Source organism: Tachyglossus aculeatus, chromosome 2 (assembly GCF_015852505.1).
Source record: "Tachyglossus aculeatus isolate mTacAcu1 chromosome 2, mTacAcu1.pri, whole genome shotgun sequence".
NCBI classification, from domain to species: domain Eukaryota; kingdom Metazoa; phylum Chordata; class Mammalia; order Monotremata; family Tachyglossidae; genus Tachyglossus; species Tachyglossus aculeatus.
This window is the reverse complement of record NC_052067.1, coordinates 64,839,032-64,864,011: the sequence shown is the minus strand read 5'-3', so window position 1 is coordinate 64,864,011 and position 24,980 is coordinate 64,839,032. Positions and strand designations below refer to the sequence as shown.

The window sequence follows — 24,980 nt, the reverse complement described above, 5'->3', positions numbered from 1 at the left end:
TGTAGCAGAAGATATTTAATTTGTATTTCATAAAGCCTTGCTTATTCTAACATAACTCAAATTGACTTCTATTTCAATGGAAAAGGTATTTTCTAATGACACTGAGATTAGGGGAAAAAAGACAGGATAGGAAAGCAAAATGTTCCTACCTGAAATGCTTTTGGAAGAGTCTGCTGGGGCCATACTGTAGTTGTTTCCTATATTTCGATATGTTGTAAAGATGATGGTCAATCTGACCCTGTATGAGCCAAGGCTGTGTCCAACCTGATTAGCTTCTATCTACCCAGCGCTTAGTACAGTGCTGGCATTTAGTGAGCACTTAACAAATCCCCTCAAAAATAAAATAGAAAATAAAGATTCTATTGAATTTTCAGGAGTGCATAGTACTTCCAGAATATGGGCTAGGTTTTACTGTAATGCACAGCAATGAGATTTCATGATTGTTTCTGCCATCATATTTCTCATTTTTTCTTCATGGAGAAGGTTGATAAAGGTCTTTTCTTGTCATATGCTATTGAGTTATCTCTGACCCATAGCGACTCTGTATACGCCTCTCCCAGAACCCCTCACCTCCATCTGCAATCGTTTTGGTAGGGTATCCACAGGATTTTCTTGGTAAAAATAGAAAAGTGGTTTACCACTGCCTTCTTTTGCACAGTAAACTTGAGTCTCCACGACTGACTCTCTCCCAAGTCACTGCTGCCCAGCATAAGTGAGTTTTGACTTGTAACAGATTGCCTTCCACTCTCTAGCCACTGCCCAAGGTGGGAATGGAATGGATATGCCCCTGCTTGACTCTCCCTCCCATAGCTGAGACTGGTAGAGTACTGGACACTCTCCAGGTGCGAGCCTGAGAGGAGTTGATAAAGGTGGCACCCTTGAAATTCAGTGTCCATTCCATGGGAATTCACATGAGGAGAGAGAGACTATGACAACACCTGCATAGCACACTTCTCAACTGATCAGCAACAATTCTTAAGCACTTACATTGTGCCCCACAGCTCTTATGTGCATAGCCGCAATTTATTTGTTTATTATTTCAATGTCTGCCTCCTCCTTTAGACTATGAGCTCATTGTTGGCAAGGAATGTGTCTACCAACTCTGTTATATTGTACTCTCTCAAGCACTTAATACAGTGCTCTGCACACAGAAAGTGCTCAATAACTGTGACTGATAGATTGATTTTCTACTCTGGCCAAGGGTAGCTCTTTTCTGTAGGGGTGGATGGTGATGAGGAAGGTAGGGGGTTGTGACCTCTACCATAGGCAGTGCCTTATGGTCTGATTTGGGGTCCCACTGGTCTGCTCACAGTCTGGTGACCCTTACTCTACTTCCATATTTTCGCTGCTAGCCCTTCAGAGCATTACCATTCTTCATGGCTCTAACATGGATGGAAACACATTGCTGACCCACTGACTGGGATTCACAGGCTGACAAGTTTACCCATTCATTGGACTTCATTATTGATGGGGGAGAGTGAGGTCTAACCACCTTTTCTAACCACCTTTTTTTTTAAAAAAATGAGCCATTTAGACCCTTTCTAACAATGCTATCCCTTGATGTAAAGTATATCAACTGCATAGGCTATGATCATGGGCATGGACAGATCAAGGGAGGCAGGGAACTACAAAGAGCAGACCCAGAATGGCAGATTCTTTAGAACTTACCCAGCAACTTAAGCAGTGTGAGAGAAGAGAGAAAGCTAAGCAGTGTTGCCCAGTGGAGAGAGCACAGGTCTGGAGGTCAGAAGGATCTGGGTTCTAGTCCCAGCCCTACCAATTGCTTGCTGTGTGACCTTGGGAAAATTGTTTAACTTCTCTGTGTTTCACTTTCCTCAACTGGAAAAACCTGTTCTCCCTCCTCCTGTGAAACCCGTGTGGGACAGGAACTGCATCCGGCCTAATTGACTTTTACTTATCCCAGAACTCAGAACAATGTTTGACACATAGTAAATGCTAAATAAATACCATAAAAAATGAAAAATGTATTCCATGCAAGGGCCCAATTACTGGTGACTGATCTCCTTCAATCTCTCATCCTATCCCGACTGGATTACTGCATCGGCCACCTTTCTGATCTCCCATCCTCCTGTCTCTCCCCGCTTCAGTCTATTCTTCACTCTGTTGCCCAGATGATCTTTGTACAGAAGCGCTCTGGGCATGTCACTCTCCTCCTAAAAAAATCTCCAATGGTTGCCTATCAACCTTCGTATGAAGCAAAAACTCCTCACTATCGGCTTCAAAGCTCTCCATCACCTCGGCCCCTCCTACTTCACCTTCCTTCTCTCCTTCTACAGCCCAGCACACACACTCCACTCCTCTGCCACTAACCTCCTCACTGTGTTGTGTTCTGGCCTGTCCTGCCGTTGGCCCCTGGCCCACGTCCTACCCCTGGCCTGGAATGTTATTATAATAATGATAGTATTTGTTAACCACTTACTATGTGCCAAGCACTGTTCTAAGTGCTGGGCTATCCCTCCTCACATCCGGGAAACTAGCTCTCTTCCCCTCTTCAAAGCCCTACTGAGAGCTCACCTCCTCCAGGAGGCCTTCCCAAACAGAGCCTGCCCTTTTCCTCTGCTCCTCCTCCCCTCCCTATCACTCCTACTCCCTCCGCCTTACCCCCTTCCCCTCCCCACAGCACTTGTGTATATTTGTACATATTTATTACTCTATTTTATTAATGACAAGTATATAACTATAATTTTTTTATCTATTCTGATGGCATTGACACCTGTTTACTTGTTTTGTTTTGGTGTCTGTCTCCCCCTTCTAGACTGTGAGCCTGTTGTTGGGTAGGGACTGTCTCTATATGCTGCCGATTTGTACTTCCCAAGTGCTTAGTACAGTGCTCTGAACACAGTAAGCGGTCAATAAATATGACTGAATAAATGAATGAATGAATGAACATGGTGGTAAGCAGGAGAACACAGTGGTAAGCAGGAGAACTCCCTGCCTTCCCTCTGTAATTATGATCAGTTTCTTATCCCACCAAGTTAAAAAAGATAACAGAACAAAACACAACAACAAAAACCCCTGGCCCATTGTGTAGTCCTTATGTGGCAATTTTCATCTTCGATGCACTTTCCAAATGTTAACTAATTAATCTACTTGACAGTGTCCCATTTTATAGTTGAATGAAGTTAGATGTTCACAAACTATTACAAACTTTTTACTGCTTTGATATTTAATTTCTAATTTCCTTCTTTATCTTTTCCAGAGCTAAAAGAGTGTCATGTCCTCTACCCCACAATATTGCTGTCCTCATCCTTTTAGATGTTAGTGTTCATGCTTGAAGAGAAGCTGAGTGGGAGGATGGGGAAGAAAGAAGAGCGGCAAGGAAATGTTGGAGATGGCACTGCCCTTCCAAAATATCCTTGCCTGGGATCCTACCTTGACTTCTGACCTTGCCTGCTGATTCATTTACCTCTCCCTTGTAATTGCTGTGCAGCCACTAAATTGGATTCCAATTAGTAATAATTGTGGTATTTGGTGGTAATAATAATAATGATAATAATGATGATGGCATTTTTTAAGCACTTACAATGTGTCAGGCACTGTACTAAGCACTGGGGTGAATACAAGCAAATTGGGTTGGACATAGTCCCTGTCCCACAAGGGACTCACAGTCTCAATCCCCATTCTACAGACTAGGTAACTGAAACAAGGTCACACGGCAGACAAATGGCAGTGCCATGATTAGAGATGCTTAATATGTGTCAATCACTGTACTTAGCACTGCCATCAATTCAAGATAAACAGGCAGGCACTGACTGCAAACTCATTTTGGGCAGGGAATGTGGTACTCTCCAAGCATTCATTCACTCATTCAATCGTATTTATTGAGCCCTTACTGTGTGCAGAGCACTGTACTAAGCGCTTGGGAAGTACAAGTTGGAAACATATTGGAAGAGTACAGTACAACAGAGTTGGCAGGCAGATTCCCTCTCCATAACAAGCTATAACAATAAAACATTTCCATTACTTCTAATAGTAGCTGAGGACATATTTCCCACACTCAACCAAAAAAAGATATTTAGCCCCTCCCCATGAAAAGGGAGAAGGTCCCGTACAAAGATTCTGAGTTCTTTCTTGTTCCTCTAGACAGCTTGGATTGGTTAAATACACACATTCTCCACCCATCTGTCTAAAGATTTATCCAGCTATAGTTGTTGACATCTCATAATTCTTCTTTTTTCAATGGTATTTAAGTGCTTACTAGGTGCCAGGCACTGTACTATGCACTGGTGCAGATACAAACTAATCAGATTAGACACGGGGTCAAAATATAGGGGTCAAAACCTTATTCCTCATTTAACAGATGAGGCAATGGAGGCACAGAGAAGTGAAATGACTTGCCTGAGGTCACACAGCAGACAAGTGGCAGAGCCAGGATTAGAACTTTTTAATAGCACAGTGGCAACCAGTTTAAGCTCCTTCTGCCAGGTGACCAACTTGCTTAGACAAATAGGGAGGTATGTGGACAGAGGTTAAGAGGTGCTGATGCCAAGCTAATTATTTTCCAGATGAAGCAGTTGAGAGCCTATCATCTCTATGCTGATGACACCCAGATCTACATCTCTGCCCCTGCTCTCTCCCCCTTTCCAGGCTCGCATCTCCTCCTGCCTTCAGGACATCTCCATCTGGATGTCTGCCTGCCACCTAAAACTCAATATGTCCAAGACTGAACTCCTTGTCTTCCCTACCAAACCCTGCCCTCTCCCTGACTTTCCCATCTCTGTTGACGTCACCACCATCCTTCCCGTCTCACAAGCCCACAACCTTGGTGTCATCCTTGACTCCGCTCTCTCATTCACCCCTCACATCCAAGCTGTCACCAAAACCTGCAGGTCTGAGCTCCGCAATATTGCCAAGATCCGCCCTTTCCTCTCCATCCATACCGCTACCCTGCTCATTCAAGCTCTCATCCTATCCCGTCTGGACTACTGCATCAGCCTTCTCTCTGATCTCCCATCCTCGTGTCTCTCCCCACTTCAATCCAGAGTTCATGCTGCTGCCTGGATTGTCTTTGTCCAGAAACACTCTGGGCATGTTACTCCCCTCCTCAAAAATCTCCAGTGGCTACCAATCAATCTGCGCATCAGGCAGAAACTCCTCACCCTGGGCTTCAAGGCTCTCCATCACCTCGCCCCCTCCTACCTCACCTCCCTTCTCTCCTTCTACAGCCCACCCCGCACCCTCCGCTCCTCTGCCGCTTATCTCCTCACCGTACCTCGTTCTCGCCTGTCCCGCCATCGACCCCCGGCCCACGTCATCCCCTGGGCCTGGAATGCCCTCCCTCTGCCCATCCACCAAGCTAGCTCTCTTCCTTCTTTCAAGACCCTACTGAGAGCTCACCTCCTCCAGGAGGCCTTCCCAGACTGAGCCCCTTCCTTCCTCTCCCCCTCGTCCCCCTCTCCATCCCCCCCATCTTACCTCCTTCCCTTCTCCCAGCACCTGTATATATGTATATACGTTTGCACATATTTATTACTGTATTTATTTATTTATTTACTTTACTTGTACATATCTATTCTATTTATTTTATTTTGTTAGTATGTTTGGTTTTGTTCTCTGTCTCCCCCTTTTAGACTGTGAGCCCACTGTTGGGTAGGGACTGTCTCTATATGTTGCCAACTTGTACTTCCCAAGCGCTTAGTGCAGTGCTCTGCACACAGTAAGCGCTCAATAAGATTGATTGACAGAGAACACCCAAGGAGGGATAGAGGGCATTCTTCCCTTTACATCTCCCGTGGGCACAATAGCCTCAGCACAGCTGAATCAGAGTGATTCCTTTTATTTTTTTATAGTATTTGTTAAGTATTAACTATGTGGGATAGATACAAGTTAATCAGGTTGGACACTGTCCATGTTCCACATGGGACTCACAGTCTTAATCCCCATTTTACAGATGAGGTAACTGAGGCACAGAGAAGTGAAGCGACTTGCCCACGGTCACACAGCAGACAAGTGGCGGAGCCGGGATGTGAACCCCTGTCCTTCTGACTCCCAGGCCCATGCTTTATCCACTAGGCCACATTGATTATGATGGAAGCCCTGGGAATCACTTCTTTGGCTAGCACACCCCGACCAATCCCACTCCCCTCCTTTCTCCTTATGTCTGTTCCCTCATTTTACTTCTCCTGTGTGGGACGAATCACTCAAGATACACCTTCATAGACAAACCCTCTTGAAATGATAACAGAAAATAGAGAGAGTTAATTCCAGTTTTCTTAGACCTATCATTTACTCTTATTGCATCAAACCAATGGGCAAGTCCATTCCATTGGTCCACTAATTTTCTCTCTTGTTGTTTAATGGTATTTGTTAAGTGTTTACTCTGTTCCCAGCACTGTACTAAGCATTGGGGCAGATGCAAGGTAATCAGATTGGACACAGTCCCTGTCCCACGTGGAGCTCACTCTTATTCCCCATTTTAAAGAGGAGGTAAATGAGGCCCAGTGAAGTTAAGAGACGTGCTCAAGGTCACACAGCAGATGAGTGACAGAGACTGGATTAGAACACGGTCCTCTGACTCCTAGGCTCGTCCTCTATCCATTAGACCACACTGCTTCAATTTCCTATTCCCTTTTCCTTTTCATTTTCTGGTGTACGTGTTCTATTTGGCCTCTGAGTCTTATCAGTGTAAGAAGGGTGAAATGAATTTGTAGGCCTACCATTTTAAGATATAAAATACCATAGTAGCTGATCATTCTGTGACTTCATCAGTTAAAGATCATGGATCAAAGAAACTAAACAATCTTTTACCCATATGCTAGTTGAGAAGATATTTTCCCCCTGTATTCTCCAAAGAGTTTAGTACAGTGCCCTGCATTCAGTAAGTGCTCAATAAATACAACTGATTCATTGATTGATTGATTTCACCAGGGTTTCCTATCCAACCTTGGCTTCACAGACTCCGTCCTCTCCTGGTTCCCCTCATCTCTTCGGTCGTTCATTCTCAGTCTCAAGTCTCATTTGCAGGCTCCTCCTCCCCCCATCCCCTTAATGTAGGGGTTCCTCAAGGTTCAGTTCTTGGTCCCCTTCTGTTCTCAATTTACACTCACTCCCTTGGCGACCTCATTCGCTCCTACGGCTTCAACTATCATCTCTATGCTGATGACATCCAAATCGACATCTCTACCCCTTCTCTCTCTCCCTCCCTCCAGGCTCGCATCTCCTCCTGCCTTCAGGACATCTCCATCTGGATGTCTGCCCGCCACCTAAAACTCAACATGTCCAAGACTGAACTCCTTGTCTTCCCTCCCAAACCCTGCCCTCTCCCTGACTTTCCCATCACTGTTGATGGCACTACCATCCTTCCCGTCTCACAAGCCCGCAACCTTGGTGTCATCCTCGACTCTGCTCTCTCATTCACCCCCCACATCCAAGCCATCACCAAAACCTGCCAGTCTCAGCTCCGCAACATTGCCAAGATCTGCCCTTTCCTCTCCATCCAAACCGCTACCCTGGTCGTTCAAGCTCTTATCCTATCCTGTCTGGAGTACTGTATCAGCCTCCTCTCCGATCTCCCATCCTCCTGTCTCTCCCCACTTCAATACATACATCACGCCGCTGCCCGGATTGTCTTTGTCCAGAAACGCCCTGGGCATGTTACTCCCCTCCTCAAAAATCTCCAGTGGCTACCAATCAAGCTACACATCAGGCAGAAACCCCTCACCCTCAGCTTCAAGGCTCCCCATCACCCCGCCCTCCCCCCCACCTCACCTCCCTTCTCTCTTTCTATAGCCCAGCCCACACCCTTCACTCTTCTGCCGCTAATTTCCTCACCGTGCCTCGTTCTTGCCTGTCCCGCCGTCAACCCCCAGCCCACATCATCCCCTTGGCCTGGAATGTCCTCCCTCCCCACATCTGCCAAGCTAGCTCTCTTCCTCCCTTCAAGGCCCTACTGAGAGCTCACCTCCTCCAGGAGGCCTTCCCAGACTGAGCCCCCTCCTTCTTCTCCCCCTCCTGCCCTTCCATCCCCCCTGCCTTACCTCCTTCCCTTCCCCACAGCACCTGTATATATGTATATATGTTCGTATGTATTTATTACTCTATTTATTTTACTTGTACATATTTATTCTACTTATTTTATTTTGTTAATATGTTTTGTTTTGTTCTCTGTCTCCCCCTTTTAGACTGTGAGCCCACTGTTGGGTAGGGACTGTCTCTATATGTTGACAACTTGTACTTCCCAAGCACTTAGTACAGTGCTCTGCGCACAGTAAGCACTCAATAAATACAATTGAATGAATGAATGAATGAAAAAGCCAAGTGAGAAAGTCCATTCATTCATCCATCCATCCCATTCATTCATTAGTATTTATGGATCATCTGCTCACTGTACTAGACACTTGGGAGGTTCAGGTTGACACTGTGAAGGTTGTACTTGTGAGTGAAAGGAGGTATTCTTGAGGGGACATAGGATTCTCAACATGCTCTGCTTGTTAAACATATTTTTACTGTGAGAATTAAAATCATTACTGCAGTGTTAGTGTCTTGAAGGCTCCTAAGGTCCAGTTTGCAGTTCTGTTTTCTGGGTCCCAATGCTTCTACACAAGATAAGGTTGTGTGGTTTCTATTTTAATACTTTGTTTACCCTTGCTGCTCTACATCTCTGAGTACTTTTTGCCAAAGAAGCTGACTGGGTAAAACCAGGAAGGTATTTTTCATTTCCTTTGGCAGAGTATGATGTTTTCATATATAAACACAATAATGCAGTCACTACATATGCACTTACATTATCATATCTGGTGTGTGGCCAGCACCACTGAAAAGAAAGCAGCAAACCCGAGATATCTATTTCCCCATTTTTATCTAAATTATGTTCATAATAAATGGGGTTTTCAATCAAGGTAGAGCACAACTGCATCTCTTCCTCCCTTCAAGGCCCTACTGAGAGCTCACCTCCTCCAGCAGGCCTTACCAGACTGAGCCCCTTCCTTCCTCTCCCCCTCGTCCCCCTCTCCATCCCCCCATCTTACCTCCTTCCCTTCCCCACAGCACCTGTATATATGTATATATGTTTGTACATATTTATTACTCTATTTATTTACTTATTTATTTTACTTGTACATATCTATTCTTTTTATTTTATTTTGTTAGTATGTTTGGTTTTGTCTTCCCCTTTTAGACTGTGAGCCCACTGTTGGGTAGGGACTGTCTCTATATGTTGCCAATTTGTACTTCCCAAGAGCTTAGTACAGTGCTCTGCACACAGTAAGCGCTCAATAAATACGATTGAGGATGATGATCCCACTACAGAATCTATATTCCGGCTCTCTTTTTTATTCCTCATTTCTTCTTCTAGGTCAGTCACCCCTGATACGAGTGAATTTCTCCTCTGGTAGTAGCAGGTGAAATACTTGATGAAGGGCTCCAAATACATCTTTTTATGGTATTTGTGAAGCACCTATGAATAATTATGAATAAGCACAGTTCTGATCTCTGGGGTAGATACAAGTTAATCAGGGTGGACACAGTCCCTGTTCCACTTGGGCCTCACAGTCCAGGTAGGAGGGAGAACAGGTATTGAATCCCCATTTTACAGTTGAGGAACCTGAGGACGAGGGAAGATAAGTGACTTGCACAAGGTCACACAGCAAACAACTGGTAGAACTGGGATTAGAACCTGGGATTAGGTCCTCTAACTCCCAGAACCATAACCTTTCCATGTGGCCACGCTGCTTCTTAAGTAACATACCACAGCAATTTGCAAAGGTGGGAATAAATCAAAGCAAGCTAAATGTTACATCATGTTGCACAAGAATAGGGGAGAAAAGATCCTGTTTCCTTGGCAGCGCAATATCTTTGTGCCCATTACCTCTGATACAGAACCATTAAAACAATCATTCTGAACCTACATGAAATTGTCACCTCTTTCTTTCATGCAATGGCAGCTTATATTGGAGGCTACATCCATTCCTCATTCTCTTCAAGGTTTACAACTTGCACAAAAGAAAATGAAGCTTAATTTATATATATGTATAAAAAAGTGTCAGCTCACCCCCAGGCTCACTGCAGACACCAGGGAAAAAATAAAAGACAAATGACTCTACATGAACTGACACCGACTCTAATTTGCCACTCTCTCTGCTGCTACACTGCATACATCCCATTAATCATTCCAGATAGATAGACATGTCAAAAACTTTAGCAATTTTAAAACAAAGATGCACAATCTTAAAATACAGTACACAACTTCATTTTCTGGCTCCTTTTTCACCACACACACACACACACACACACACACACACACACACACACACACACACACACACACACACACCACACATGCATAGTTATCCAGAGTAGCATACGTAGCATGAAAAGTAAGTAGTAAATGGGTGGTGGGAGTAGAGATCAGAGATGTGGACAAGTAAAGACTTTGAAAAGGAAAGAGAACTGATGCAGTAGAGAAGAACTAGAAAAAGCATTTAGTGAGTTTTCTTGACGAGAGAGTGGTTATGGCTGTGAGTTCCCCTAGTGGGTTCCCCACTCCCTAGAGTATGAGAAAATTCTGGTATATTCCTTATATTCCTGCCCTACCATTTTCTCAGGGAAGGCTACAGGGGGATTCTGGCAGGATCATGTCAGAATTTCCCCCTCTAGACCGTAAGCTCCTTATGGGCGGGGAATGTGTCTACTACCAACTCTGTGGTATTGTACTCTTCCAAGTGCTTAGTACAGTGAACTGCATACAATAACAACTCAATAAATATGATTGATTGATTATGCCCTCATACTTTGGAAAGACTATAGGAATGCCACCCTGGTGTGGTTGAAGCTCAAGTTGTGAATGTCAAGTCCCATTCTTTCTTTGGCACTGGAAGGCCAATGCCATGATTCTTCTCCAATCAATCAATCATAGCTATTGAGTATTTGCTGTGTGCAGAGCACTGTACTATGAGCTTGGGAGAGTACAATATAGCAGAGTTGGTAGAGCTGTTCCCTGCCCGTAAAGAGGTACAACCAGGGCATCATGATTCAGGCCCCACTGAAAAACTGGGGTTACATTGATCAGAGACTTAAAAAAAACATTGACCTGAGGAGAGGTGGATGTAGGATCGGGGAGTGTGGCTAAGATGGATTGCCTACTTCCCTCTACCTCCACTTTACTCACTTTAAATAGTGTGATTATATGAACAGGGCCTGGATCAACACTAACAAGAGATCCCAGTGATCTAGACTAGCAGAAAGGCCTAGTGGCTAGAGCATGAGACTAGGAGTCAGAAGGTCATCAGATCTAATCCCGGCTCTGCCACTTGTTTGCTTTGTGACCCAGGTCAAGTCACTTCACTTCTTTGTGCCTCAGTTACCTCAACTGTAAAATGGAGATTAAGATTGTGAGCCCAATGTGGTACAAGGACTGTGTCCAATCTGAATGGCTTGTATTTTCCCTCCCGAAGCTTAGTACAGTGTCTGGCACACAGTAAGAGCTTAACAAATACCACAATTATTATTAATGTTGAGGGGCTTGATGGGACTTCTGAATAAGAACTTTCCCCTACTTAGCTCCAAGAGGAGGAGCTTGGGAAAATGGCAGCCCAAAATATTTCCTCAGGAAAACTCTAAAGCAGTAAGAGTTCAGAATTTGACAGAGATCTGAAGGCAGAAAAGAGTTTGGAGAAAGGGATGGGACAACAAAAAGACAGAGACAGAAAGCAGGTATGAAGGATCAGAGGTTAGAAGAAGAAGCAACAACTCTGTTGTCTAATAATGTGATTTGGGGAATATGCAAAATGTAGCCTAGAAATTTTCCTTATTGTAGTGAAAATGAACACCGCCTGGATCAGCTGAGGAAAATAATCTGCACATCCTCTGAAGAATTCTGGAGAGAGCTCTGGGTCCACAAAAGAAGACACCAACATCGTTGCTGCAGGAACAGTAAAAAAAAATAACTCTCATTCAAAAGTCATGATAGCCAATGAGTATCATGAAGTTGGGCAGTGAAATGATGATAATGATGATGAATAATGATGATGGTTTTTGTTAAGCACTATGTGCCAAGCACTCTTCTAAGTGCTGGGGAAGACACAAGGTAACCAGATTGTCCCATGTGGGGACCACAGTCTTAATCCCCATTTTACAGATGAGGTAACTGAGGCACAGATAAGTTAAATGGCTTGCCAAAGGTCACACAGCAGACAAGTGGCGGAGCTGGGATTAGAACCCACGTCCTCTGACTCCCAAGCCTGTGCTCTATCCACTAGACCATACTGTGTCCTCCCCATTATCTCCCCCCTAATGTGAAACTCCTTGAGGGTAGGGCCAGGATGAGGCTTGGTGGAGATGGCATGGGTCTGGGAGTCAGAGGACCTGGATTCTAATCGCTGTTCCACCAGTTACCTGTTGTGTGACCTTGGGTAAGTCACTTAACTTCTCTGTGCCTCAGTTCCCCCATCTGCAAATTGGTACTTCAATACCTGTTCTCTCCTACCAGGACTGTCAGCCTCATGTGGAACCAGATTATCTTGTATTTACCCCAGTGCTTAGTATAATTCTTGGCACACAGCAAACAACAAATGGCCCAATTATAATTATTAATCAATTAATCATATTTATTGAATGCTTACTGTGTGCAAAGCACTGTACTAAGCGTTTGGGAGAGTACAATATAACAGAGTTGGGAGACAAATTCCCTGTCCATAATGCACTTACAGTCTATTATTATATTCATTGCAGGTTACCAAGCACTGAGTACAGTCCTCTCCACATAGTAGACCCTCAGAAAATACTGATCACCGACTGACTGACTCCAGAATTCCCCATGAACAAGTTCCCTGCTCACAAGGAGCTTACATTCAAGAGGGTCTACAGTTTACTGGATCTTGGGAGGCTAACTTGCAAATAACGCAGGTCCCTTTAAACGCTTTAATTTTGCAATTATATTTAAATTATTTTCCTATTTCAAGTTTACAAGCTGTATGGAAATCAAGAACTTTACCAGGAAAAACTTTGCCTGGCAAAAGGAGTAGTCGTGTGCACAGCACTCAGCTGGTGAGCTGCTGCTTGGATGCTGTCGGGAACGGGGGAAGGATTAAACATTGGATCATGGGCTTTGGGGCAATGTAATTCAGGGTCAGTCCTAGGCTTTTTGCTTCCTGTCAAAAAGAACTATGCTTCATGCTTTAAAATGGACAAGAATGGGCTGGGTCAACCAGAGTCCTCTGGGTGCTGAATATCAGCCATATCTGGAAATCATGTCATTCAGAAACAGGGTTTGCTGTACAGGTTCACTGTACAGCTATGTTCTCAAATCCCTCCTCTCTCTGCCTTTCTTTCACATCAGAAGATATTAGCTTTCTTACCTTAACTTACCCTCCTTTAGCACTGGAGTAAACAACTTCTTGTTTCACATGAGCCCACTGTTGGGTAGGGACTGTCTCTATATGTTGCCAACTTGTACTTCCCAAGCGCTTAGTACAGTGCTCTGCACACGGTAAGCGCTCAATAAATACGATTGATTGATTGATTGATATATAATTTCATATTTATGATAAAGCCATTAAGCCTATAGCCCCCAAGTCCCCATAAAACAGGTCCTGCACAGATGCTCTCATTTCAAGCAGCATGGCTTAGTGGAAAGGGCATGGGCCTGGGAGTCAGACGACATGGGTTCTTAACCCCTGCTCTGCCATTTATTTGCTGTGTGACCTTGGGAAAATCACTTAACTTCTCTGGGACTCAATTCCCTCATCTGACACATGGGGATTCAATACCTGTTTTCCCTTCTAATTATATTGTGAGCCCCATGTGGGACCTGATTATCTTGTATCTACCACAGTGTTTAGTACAATGCATGGCACATAGTAATCACTTAACAAATATCATTGTTATAATTATCATTTTAGGACGGACAGGACCAAGCTTTACAAAGCCCCTAATGAGGATGGGTTAAAAAATGAAAAAAACATCTTTTTCGAAAACTTAGACAGCATGGCTTAAAATGACAATGTGTTCTAAAGCATTAAGCATTTTCCTTTAGTATTTACAATCTAAAAACTGGCAATTTGTGTGACTACAAGAACACCAGGAGCTGAATCAATTTCCAGGGAGACATTGATCCATCTGGTTTCACTGACTGTATTGAGGCAAGAACAAGCTTTAAACAAATAGAAAGGCTGTTTAAATGTATTTGAATATTTTAAGCTTTAATAATGTAAATTGCTAGTAATATCAGGAAACTTATAATCTTACGTTTAGCTACATACTAGGGAAGCAGCATGGCCTAGCGAAAGAGCACGGGCCTCAGAGTCAGAGGACCTGGGTTCTAATTCCTCCTCTACCACTTGCCTGCTGTGAGACCTTGGCAGGCCACTTAACTTCTCTCTGCCTCAGTTTCCTAATCTACAAAATGGGGATTCAATTTCTGTCTTCCCTCCTACTTTGACTGTGAGCCCCATGTAGGACCTCATTATCTTGTATCTACCACAGCGCTTAGTACAGTGCTTGCAATAAAGTAAGCACGTAACAAAAACATTATTATCATTATTGTTACTATTACAAGTCTATCTCCTTCTCCATTGGCTTTGTTTTCTTTTCTTTCTTTTGTTTTTTAAACAGCCACCCTGAGATGGATGACATTCAAAACATTTAGCAGTAGACTAAGTCAGGAGCTCCATATATGGGTAAGCTCCATACCCTCATTGGATTCTGACTTCTTGCAGGCTTGAGCACTCTCTTTTTAGCTCTGTGCTTACTATTATTTGTTGATGTTTTTCAATAAGTAAGCTATAAGCCTAGAGAGGCAGGTCCTAAACACCATATTTAAAAAATTAAATTACTTTATACACAGGGTACATTCTATAAATAAAATCAATAAACAGAAGCTTTCCCTTGAATTTATGGGGAATTACACAAGAGGCACATACATAGATTTCATTACTGCATAATACACGTTCTCAGCCTTGATCTTTTTGGATGAACATTTTTTGTAGGTAGAAGTTTCCCTAAAAAATCATCAGAAAATTATATTTCATCCTTCATCTTCATTTTCAGTTGTTCTTTAGCCAAAGTGTGGTCACAGAGATGAGTTCTGTAGGCTGTTCGCTTGACCAAGCTGTGTCAATATATGAAACTTTTCATGGGAGGAGTGAAAACCAGCTAGTCTATATGAATAAAAAATAATAATAATAATGGTATTTGTTTAGCTCTTACTATGTGCAAAGAACTGGTCTAAGTGCTGGGGTAGATACAAGCTAATCAGGTTGGACACAGTCCCTGTCCCACATGGGGCTCACAGTCTTTACCCCCATTTTACAAATGAGGTAACTGAGGCACAGAGAAGTTAAGTGGCTTGCCCAAGGTAACACAGCTGATAAGTGGCAGAGCCGGAATTAGAACCACATCTTCGGCCTCCCAAGCTCTTGCTCTTTCCACTAAGCCACGCTAATCAAGGAAGTGGGTTAAAATTAGAGATTTGGGTTGGGCATTTGGAAGAATATTTTCTGCCAGGATGGCTGAACCCCGGAACAGGGTACCAGTGGAATGTAGTTCCTCCAAACCTGGAGAAGAGTCATACCACTGGCCTGGTTTAGCGACTACAGTCTAGAAGCATGGGACTGCCCCTCATGATATGTTCAGGTCCGTTGTGTCTGTCTGTCTATCTCTCTCTCTCTTCCTTGTTTTATTATGTTTCTGAAGTTTGTGCTTGAAAAGAGTTATTTCTTTCTGGATTGGAATGCACCACACTGAACTATGGAAACTGGTTTTTAGTTGTCTACTGGGATGCTGAGTGGCATGAAGTTTTATTTTATAAGTTTTCCTATCATTTCTTTTCAGGGTCTAGACAAAACTCGAAGTCTACTGAACTGTAGGGTTTGCCCAACCTTCTCTATGGTTGTGAAAGCTTCATTTAAATCTTTGCATTAATTTGCATGAACGAAATCTTGGTGACTTTGGCCATTCTCAATGTTGGACAGCTGCCTGGAAATCAGTATCAACAGGGAAATTCCCATTCACTGTTTATACTGGAGATTTTGATTTGTCTCTTGTTCCAGTGGGTCTGTTGTGATATTGTTCCAGGAGCTTGACATTTAATTATCTTGCTGGTTTGAGGTTTCATTTTAGACACAATGGTTATAAAGTCAGTGTGAATTTGGAGCGTATCAAATAATAGCCCATCCTGCATTCTGTTCCACACTCAGATGCTGTGATCTGTACATCCTTGAGGTCCCCCTGCTGCATTGATTTTAGCTAATTAGATGTCATTGTTGGATCATGGATGCCAGATGTTTTCTTGTGTTTTGGCAGGCTGAAGATGGTGTTTTGACCACAAGATGGTGTTTGGTATATCCTTCAGCAAAAATAGATCACTCTTGTTGAGTTAGCCAACCCCTTGTAGGTGTGGAATGTCAGGTATAATTGATAGAGGGTGGAGCTAGTGATAGAGTTAGTAACAGAGACATTTGGACTTGGACCTCTCCATTAAGCAATGTATCTCTGGGGTTAGGGTTTTATACCATTTTCTCTGGGTAAGCCAATTTTTTCAACCAAGTTAAAATATGCTGTATAGGAAACCTGTTACTGAGGTTGTCCTAAACTGGAGTCCACGATGGGACAGTCTGGACCACTTAGGGATGCCCTTAGAGGGGGCTTCACATAGCACTTAGTATGGTGCTCTGCACCTTCATAAATTCATTCATTTGTTCAATTGTATTTATTGCGTGCTTATTGTATATAGAAGCCCAACGGCTTTCCCCCACTGCTTTCAAACATGCCTATGTATCCCCTAGCTTTAAAAAAAACCCTTCCCTTGAACCCCGGCTGCCTCCAGTTAACACCTAATCTCTCTCCTACCATTTCTTTCCAAACTTCTTGAGAAAGTTATTTACACCCATTATCTCTACTTCTCCTCCAATTTGGCTTCCATCACCTTTACTCCAAAGAAACAGCCCTCTCTAAGGTACCCAGTGAACTTCTTCTGGCCAAATCTGATGTCCTCTACTCTAGTCTAATCCTCCAAGACCTCTCGGCTGTCTTCAACACTGTAGACCACTCCATTCTCCTTGAAACTTTATCCATCCTTGGATTCACTGATACAGTCCTCTCTTGGTTCTCCTCCTATCTCTCTGACTTCTCTTTCTCAGTCTCTTTTCCTGGCTTCTCTGCTGCTTCCCACCTTTAAGACTCAGTTCTAGGCCTCCTTCTATTCTCCATCTACAACCCACTCCTTCTCTGTGCAGATAATTCCCAAATCTACAACTCCAATCCGGACTGCCTTCCTTCCCTGCAATCTCACACTTCCTCCTGCCTTCAGGACACCTCTAGCTGGATGTGCTGCCGACATCTCAAATTAAACATGTCCCAAACAGAACTCTTTATCGTCCCACCCAAACCCTGTCCACCCACTGTCTTTCCCATTACTGTAGACAACACCACCATCCTCCCTCTCTCACAAGCCCACAATCTTAGCATTGTCCTTGAGTCATCTCTCTCATTCCACCCACATATTCAATCTGTCACCAAATCCTGTCGGTTCTACCTTCACAACATTGCTACAATCCTCCCTTGCTTCTCCATCCAAACTGCTGCCATAGTGTTCCAAGCTCTTATCCCATACCACCTTGACTACTGCATCTGCCTCCTCCTCGTTGACCTCCTGGCCTCCTAGCTCTCACCAATTTAGTCCATACTTCAATCTGCTGTATGGATTATTTTTCAACAAAGACATTCAGGCCTTGTCTCCCCAGTCCTCAAGAACTTTTAATGACTGCCCATCCACCTCTCCATCAAACAGCACTGTGGGGTTAAGAATGGGGCAAACAGCAAATGTACAAAGGCCACAGATCCAAGGCAAAGAAAATGCAGGAGACCAAGCTGGGGAAAAGAAGGCTTAATTGGGGAAGGCCTCTTGGAGGAGATGTGCCCTTAACAATGCTTTGAGGGTGGAGAGAGTAATGGTCTGATGTTTATGTAGGGGGAGAAACTTCCAGGTTAGGGGGAGCATGTGGGAAAGGAGTTGGCAGCAAGATAGAGGAGATCAGGGCTCAATGTGTAAGCTGGCAATAGAGGAGAAGAGTGTGTAGTAGACTGGGCTGGGCTGTAGTAGCAAATTAGTGAGGTGAGGTAGGTTTGGGCAAGTTTGATTGAGTGCTTTATAGCCAATGGTAAGGAGTTTATACACATTAATATCTGTCTCTCCCCTAGACTGCAAGATTGTTATGGGCAGGGAACGTGTCTGCTAATTCTGTTGTATTGGACTCTCCCAAGCACTTAGTAAAGTGCTCTTCACATAGTAAGTGCTCAATAAATACCATTGATTGATTGATAGCAAATGTGATAATTACAAAAGCAAGTGCCACAAATAAAATCCAGTTTGGGCTTTAAAAATAAAATAGTAAAAAAAGTCCTAACATCAATTTACTCCTTTACTCTAGTTTTTAAAAACAATAATCTGACGGGCTTATAAAATATTCTAGTTGAGTGTTTATAAATCCCCTCTAAATGCTAAAATAAAGAAAATGATGAACCCATGTCTGTAAAAATGAGAAATGGAGTCTACCTAAACAAATGTGAAAGCATATGGATCACATGTCCAAATTGTTACAGAGATATTTTTACATTTCATAAAAAAGTGAAATTGAATATAAAAATGCATTTTGAATTTCAGAATTTTCATAGAGATTTAAGATGAGCATTAAAATATGTATAACTTCTAAATTATTTAAACCAGGACCAAGTAGCCTAATGATTACAATTAACTATTGAAATTGCTGCCTAGAAAGTTGAACCTGACATACTATATGAGAGAGTGAACAGTGGTGAATTCCTTGTGGGCAGGGAATGTGTCTACCAACTCTGTCTACCAAACACTCAACCCTAATCTGACCATAGTAAGCACTAAGCAAATACCATTAATTCGTGGAAAGAGCACAGGCTTGGGGGGTCAGAGGTAGTGGGTTCTAAATCTGGCTCCACCACTTGTCAGCTGTGTGACTTTGGGCAAGTCACTTAACTTCTCTGTGCCTCAGTTACCTCATCTGTAAAATGGGGATTAAAACTATGAGTCCCACTTGGGACAACCTGATAAACTTGTATCTCCCCCAGCACTTAGAAAAGTGCTTGGCACATAGTAAGCACTTAACAATACAACGACAATAATAATAATGACAATTATTATTATTGTTGTTGTAAATGTTATACAATTATGATTGTTATAATTGTTATACAATTATTATTATTATTATTATTAATTGAAGTTTGCAGCCTGGACATCTGTAAATTCAAGAAGTGTTTTGATAAATTAATGGAGGTGAGGAAAAGCTAGAAATGTGGAAAGAGCATGGGACTGCAAATCAGAAGATCTGTGTTAGGATTCCAGCACTGCCCTGATTCGCTGTTTGACTTTGGGCAAGTTATTTAAAACTTCTATGAGCCTCAGTGTCCTTACTTTTAAAGTAGAGAGAAGGTACCTGCTCTTCTCATCACTTAGATTATTAGCCCAGGGTGTCTGATCTGTTTATTTGTATCCACACCAGCACTTTGTACTGTGCTTTTATACATAGGTGGTGCTTAATAAATACCATTAATATTTATATATGTCTTCTCAATGATGGATATCAAGGAAGACAATCATCACACTGTTTCTTTAAGTATTCTTTGATGACACGCTGGGAGACAGGACACTAGACTGAAAGGACCATTGGTCTACCCTAGGAAGGCATTAGCGATGGTCTTAGTTCTATTGATGAAAAATAATTCATTAATGGAAAATGATTAAAATCCTTGAGTTGGAAAAAAAAGAGAGTATTCTATTATACCAAAATGATAAATTTTGTGAGGAACACCATTCATTTTTAAAAATGGATTATCTAGTATTTGAACTATATTAATAATTGAATTGTTATAGAATTGCAAGAGAGAATTGAATGAATATATTTCATTTTTTTTCTAAAACTATTTTGAGGAATAAAAAGGAAATTGCAAACAATGTATTTTTTTTTACAGGAACTTGATGTTGATACTTGTTACCACAAAGACTCAAAATGACTTTTTTCCAAATTATTTATCTGACTATTACCTAAATCTATATTCTGCATCCTCTAATCCCCATATTTTATCCCGAATATTTGAGATTAGGTACAAGCATTTTCTAGAAAGTTGTACTTTCACTGTAATTATGATGAATTATATAGTACTCTATACTTGAAAGAGATTTATAATAAAGAATTACTAATTAGCATTTTAGCCATTAAGAAAGCCAGTGGAGAGATGGGTTAGATATGTCAGAAGTGGAAAGAATTAAACTAAATAATGCAAAATGATAGCAATCAATCTATTTTAATGATGCATCTGAAGCATTTCTGAGCTACAAGTCCAGAATTTGAAGGAGAAGTGGTGTGTTTTTCTTGGAAATGTGGGATTTTTTTCTGTTTTGTTTTGTTGATCAGTGAAAACTGTAGCTGTGGTGGAGGTCGACCATGAGAGGTTTAAGGTTTAAGGAGGTTTGGGGCTCCAGGAGAGAGAACTAATGTCAGGCCCGCCAATGCTGCTGCTGCTGCTTCTGCTATTTATTAAGCTCTTAACAATGTGCCAAACACTGAACTAAGCACTGGGGTAAGTACAAGCTGACCAGTTGGACACAGCCCCCGTCCCACATGGAACACCCAGTAGGGGGAGGAATAGGTAGTGAATTCCTATTTTGCAAATGAGGAAACGAGTGCCTAGAGAAATGACTTGGCCCAGGTCACAAAACAGGCAAACGCAAAGTTGGGATTAGAACCCAGGGCCTCTGACTCTAGGTCTTAGCTCCTTCCACTAGCCCATGCTCCTTCTAATAATGATCATGATGATGATAATAATAATAATAATGGTACTTATTAAGCACTTATTATGTGCCAAGCACTGTTCTAAGCACTGGGGTAGATACAAGTTAATTAGGTTGGACACGGTCCCTGTCTCACATGGGGCACACACTCTAACATTTGGCCTGTCTGCATGTTGCTTGTCCCACAAAAATAATAATAATGATAGCATTTACTAGGTCACGAGGCACCAGACTCCCTGTCCATCAGGGAATCAATAGCTAACCAGTCTTCTGGCTCCCACAGCTCCACTTAGCAAGAGCAGAGCGAGGATTAATACAGACCAGACAGAATTTCTAACAGCTTGGATCCTCTGTTCTGTCCCCAAGCCTGTTGGCATTTTCATCATTCTGGAATACACTTGGAAAAAGGAAGAGGAGCTCTCTGCATTTGGTAGTAAGGAGAATTGTGATCACTAGGATTTACTTTTGCCTTCAACGTTGTATGGGCAGTTCAGTTCACACCTATATATTAATTCAAGAGAAAAAAAAATCCACTGATGTCAGTGGACAATGTTTGGTGGAGAGGTACTGATTCCCACCAGGTATAATTTTGTGTATACTTGGAACGAACTGCCTCAACTTTCTTAAAATTTCCCCCAAATAGTAAAATGTATATTGAAAACTTCTCCCAAATGGCAAAGTAAGAGTATTAAGGATACATATTTCCTGGAAAAATCTATAGATGTAGATCATTTAGTAGAGAGAAAATCTAGTAGACTTAATTAGCTGAACAGCTTCCACTATTCCTTCATTTAATTTACTCAGCTGGGGTCTTCTAGCTAGGCATATGGGTATGCTAGCAAAATATTTTAATTTTATAGGTGTTTGTGTGTATGTGGTGCTTTTAAAAATTATACTTGTATTTTCATATATAAAGCCCTTATAACTAAAAAAATTACAAACTAAAACACAAAAAGTGTCATTTCTTTTTTTTTGCTTTCAATCTTTCATCTATTTTTAATTTTTTCTTCTCTCCTTATTGGACTTCATTTTGCTGTCCATCAGTTTGCTTCTGTATTACTGTTATTTTGCAATTTTCAGGTTCTTCTGTAGCTTGCTCTTTTCTCTTTGATCTCCCTCCCTTGCAGCTTTATTTCTGGTGCTATTTTTCATCTTTTATAAAAAAATGTTTTCAACTCCCTTCTCTTTTCTTCTTCTTTCTTTTTTAACTCTTTATTCTGAGACCAAGAACCAACCATGGGTTTGAATAAACAGGTAAAAGTTTAAAAAAAGAGTAAACCATAAAGAATCTTAGCCTTATAGAGATGAATAGAAATGGTTGAGATTCTTGCTTCAAAGGCCCCTAAGAACAAAGGAGCTTTTCTTATACCAGGAGCAAATGTACCAAGTTCAATTGGCCTATCTTTGCCAGAGTTAAGCTAATGACAGAACAGCCATGCCTTGCAAGAGTAGCCAAGTATGCTGGGGAACAAACATATCCTTGACATAATAAGAAAAAAAATACTGTTTATCTCTTTAATAACCATCTCAAGGAAAATTAATGTTACTTTGTCCTTTGTGCAGAACAGTAATTGGATTATGTGTTTCATTTTTATCTGGACAAAGGCCAGGATATTGAAATACTTCTAAATATTAGATTTTCTTGTTTAAAAATTAGATTTTATGGGCATTCTCTTTCCGAGATTTCTTCATTAAAAGCTTCATTAAACATAAATCTTCTTTTTACAAAGCAGAATACAAAATTATTTTAAAGGGGTCATTTTAAAAGTCTTTTCCATGGATGCTACTTAACTTTCTCACTGGTGAAATGTCTTTTCTAGAGCTTTGGTATGCCAGGGACCAAACTTCAGTTGATCTTTCCCTACAAGCATTCCTTAGTCATTGCCCAAAAAGTATCACAGTTTGAAACTGACCAGACCTCCAAACAGGGGTAAATTCAAAGGTTAAAAAAATCCAATCAATTTTTGGAGGCTGATAAACACACCTGAGTAGTTTAACCCAAGGGAATTAGAAACTACAGGCCCTCCATTGCTTCTGGAAGATACCAAGTATTCCTCTCAAAGCCTCTTTAAGGAAGCTTAATAAGTTCAGAAAGTCACCATGCTGATAGGCACTAAGGTTGATGAGATTATTTACTTTGAGTTTAATGTCAAAGAGCAGACAGATTTCTTTGACAAAATTGGTGATAGAGAAAAGAAAAAAGGCCACTTGGAGAAGGTTGGTAATTCCAAAGCTGGTTAGATCATCAACAAAGGTTGGATGAAAAAAATAGAAAACTCAGAGAACCAAGAAAATTGGTAAAAGCTCCTTTCTTAAATGGTATTTGCTAACAGTTTACTACATGCCAGGCACTGTACTAAGCACTGGGGTAGATACAAGTTAATTAGGTTGGACACAGACCATGTTCCACATGGGCTCACAGTCTTAATCCCCATTTACAGAAGAGGTAAATGAGGCCCAGAGAAGTGAGGTGACTTTAAAATCATCATCATAATAATAATGATGATAGTATTTGTTAAGCGCTTACTATGAACCAAGCATTGGTCTAAGCTCTGGGGTAGGTACATGGCAAACAGTTTGTCCCACATGGGGATCATGGTCTTAATCCCCATTTTCAAATGAGGTAACTGAGACCCAAAGAAGTGAAGTGGCTTTCCCAAAGTCACCGAGCAGACAAGTGGCAGACCTGGGATTAGAACTCAGGTCCTTCTGACTCCAAGGACCATGCTCTATCCACTAGGCCACACCACTTCCCACACATGCAATGGGAACATACAAACCATGGCTATTAGATTCCTCTCCATTTTCATTCATCAATTATTTCATCCATGGTATTTACTAAGAGCTTTCTGTGAACAGAGCAATGTACTAAGTGCTTGAAAAAGTACAATACTTCCCCAAGGACACATAGGAGAGTTGGGATTGAAATCTAGGTCCTCTAACTCCCAGGCCCATACTCTTTCCACTATGCCATGGGTCTTCTGTGTGCTTCCATCTCCTCATCTGTAAATTGGGGATTAAATACTGTATTCCTTCCCCTGCTTAAATTCTGAGCCCCTTATAGGATCGGGGCTATGCCCAATCTGCTTATCCTGTCTCTACCCCAGTACCAGGCACAGTGCTTGACACAGTGCCTAACAAATTAATTAATTATTATTATTATTATTAATGTTAATAATAATGATAAAATGGCTCAGAAATTTGAAAATTTTTAGAGATGCAAAAATGGATGGCTTGAAGTTGTGCAGATTGATTTAGTATTCAGGATCAGGTGCAATGATCAATCAATCAATGGTATTTATTGAGCATTTACTATGTGCAGAGCACTGTACTGAGAACTTGAAACATTACAATACAACAGAGTTAGCAGATATGTTCCTTGCCCACAATGAGTTTACAGTCTAGAATGAGCCCCACATTTAAAATCTGTGAAGAACTTCAGTGGGAAAAAGATGCTCTTTGAAGAGAGCTCATTCATGAAGAGTTGAAGCCTGAATGAATAATTTACAGGAAGCTGTGAGCAAAATAGAGGATCATGATTGAAAGCTTTCTTGCAGTTTTAGTGTAAATGCTATATTCCATCTCAAAGGAGAAAACCTGTTTAGGAAACACAGATGTACAAAGAGTTCAATACTGAAACTTAGCCAATCAGGATCAGACTGGCGGCACTTTACATCCACTTACACCCATCTGGAGGGGTTCAAAATTCTTTGAGGTAATAAAATTACACACAAACTCACCTTACCTGGGGTGACTATAGGCTATTTGTTTGAACTCATTGATCCAGTTTGGTCTTCCAAAGTGGGTCTTCTGTTTCAGGCCAGTAATTATATCGGCATTTGTATCCCAGTGCAAGGCTATGTGGATGGCCTATAATAAAAATGGCAACGATACATTCTGATTGGATATAAACAAGGAGCAATGCCCATTATTAATACGGTGTATCCATTAGTGTGAGGGCAAGATGATAAATTATTTTTTGTGAAAACCTAACAGTTACCAAAAGGGTGTACAACTGATAGAAAAGTATGTAAAACATTTGAAGGGGGAAAAGAAAGGCCATGGGACTTTCAGTGCCATGGCAACAAAGGCAAGCTTTGGAAGGATTTTTAGTTCATTGGCACCCTTGGTAAAAAGCCACTGACTCAATTCCTTGGATGAGGACTGTTTTGTACCAGGCCACTGAAAAGAATGTTGACTAAGCCTC

General features: G+C 41.7%; 1 protein-coding gene and 1 non-coding gene across 2 annotated transcripts in view; both read right to left on the bottom strand.

Moving 5' to 3' along the window:
- Positions 1–722: 722 nt before the first annotated feature.
- On the bottom strand, positions 723–860 carry LOC119925132. The gene has a single exon (XR_005449799.1). It is a non-coding gene; the product is annotated as a small nucleolar RNA SNORA7 (small nucleolar RNA).
- A 10,891-nt stretch (positions 861–11,751) lies between these two features.
- Positions 11,752–24,980, bottom strand: part of NOX3 (NADPH oxidase 3) — a 66,275-nt gene continuing 53,046 nt past the window's right edge. Inside the window, exons 12-13 of the mRNA XM_038741526.1 lie at positions 24,519–24,643; positions 11,752–11,878 (exon numbers count right to left, since the gene is read on the bottom strand). Of these exons, the coding sequence (XP_038597454.1) occupies positions 11,752–11,878; positions 24,519–24,643 (252 nt within the window). The remainder of the gene's footprint in view (positions 11,879–24,518; positions 24,644–24,980) is intronic.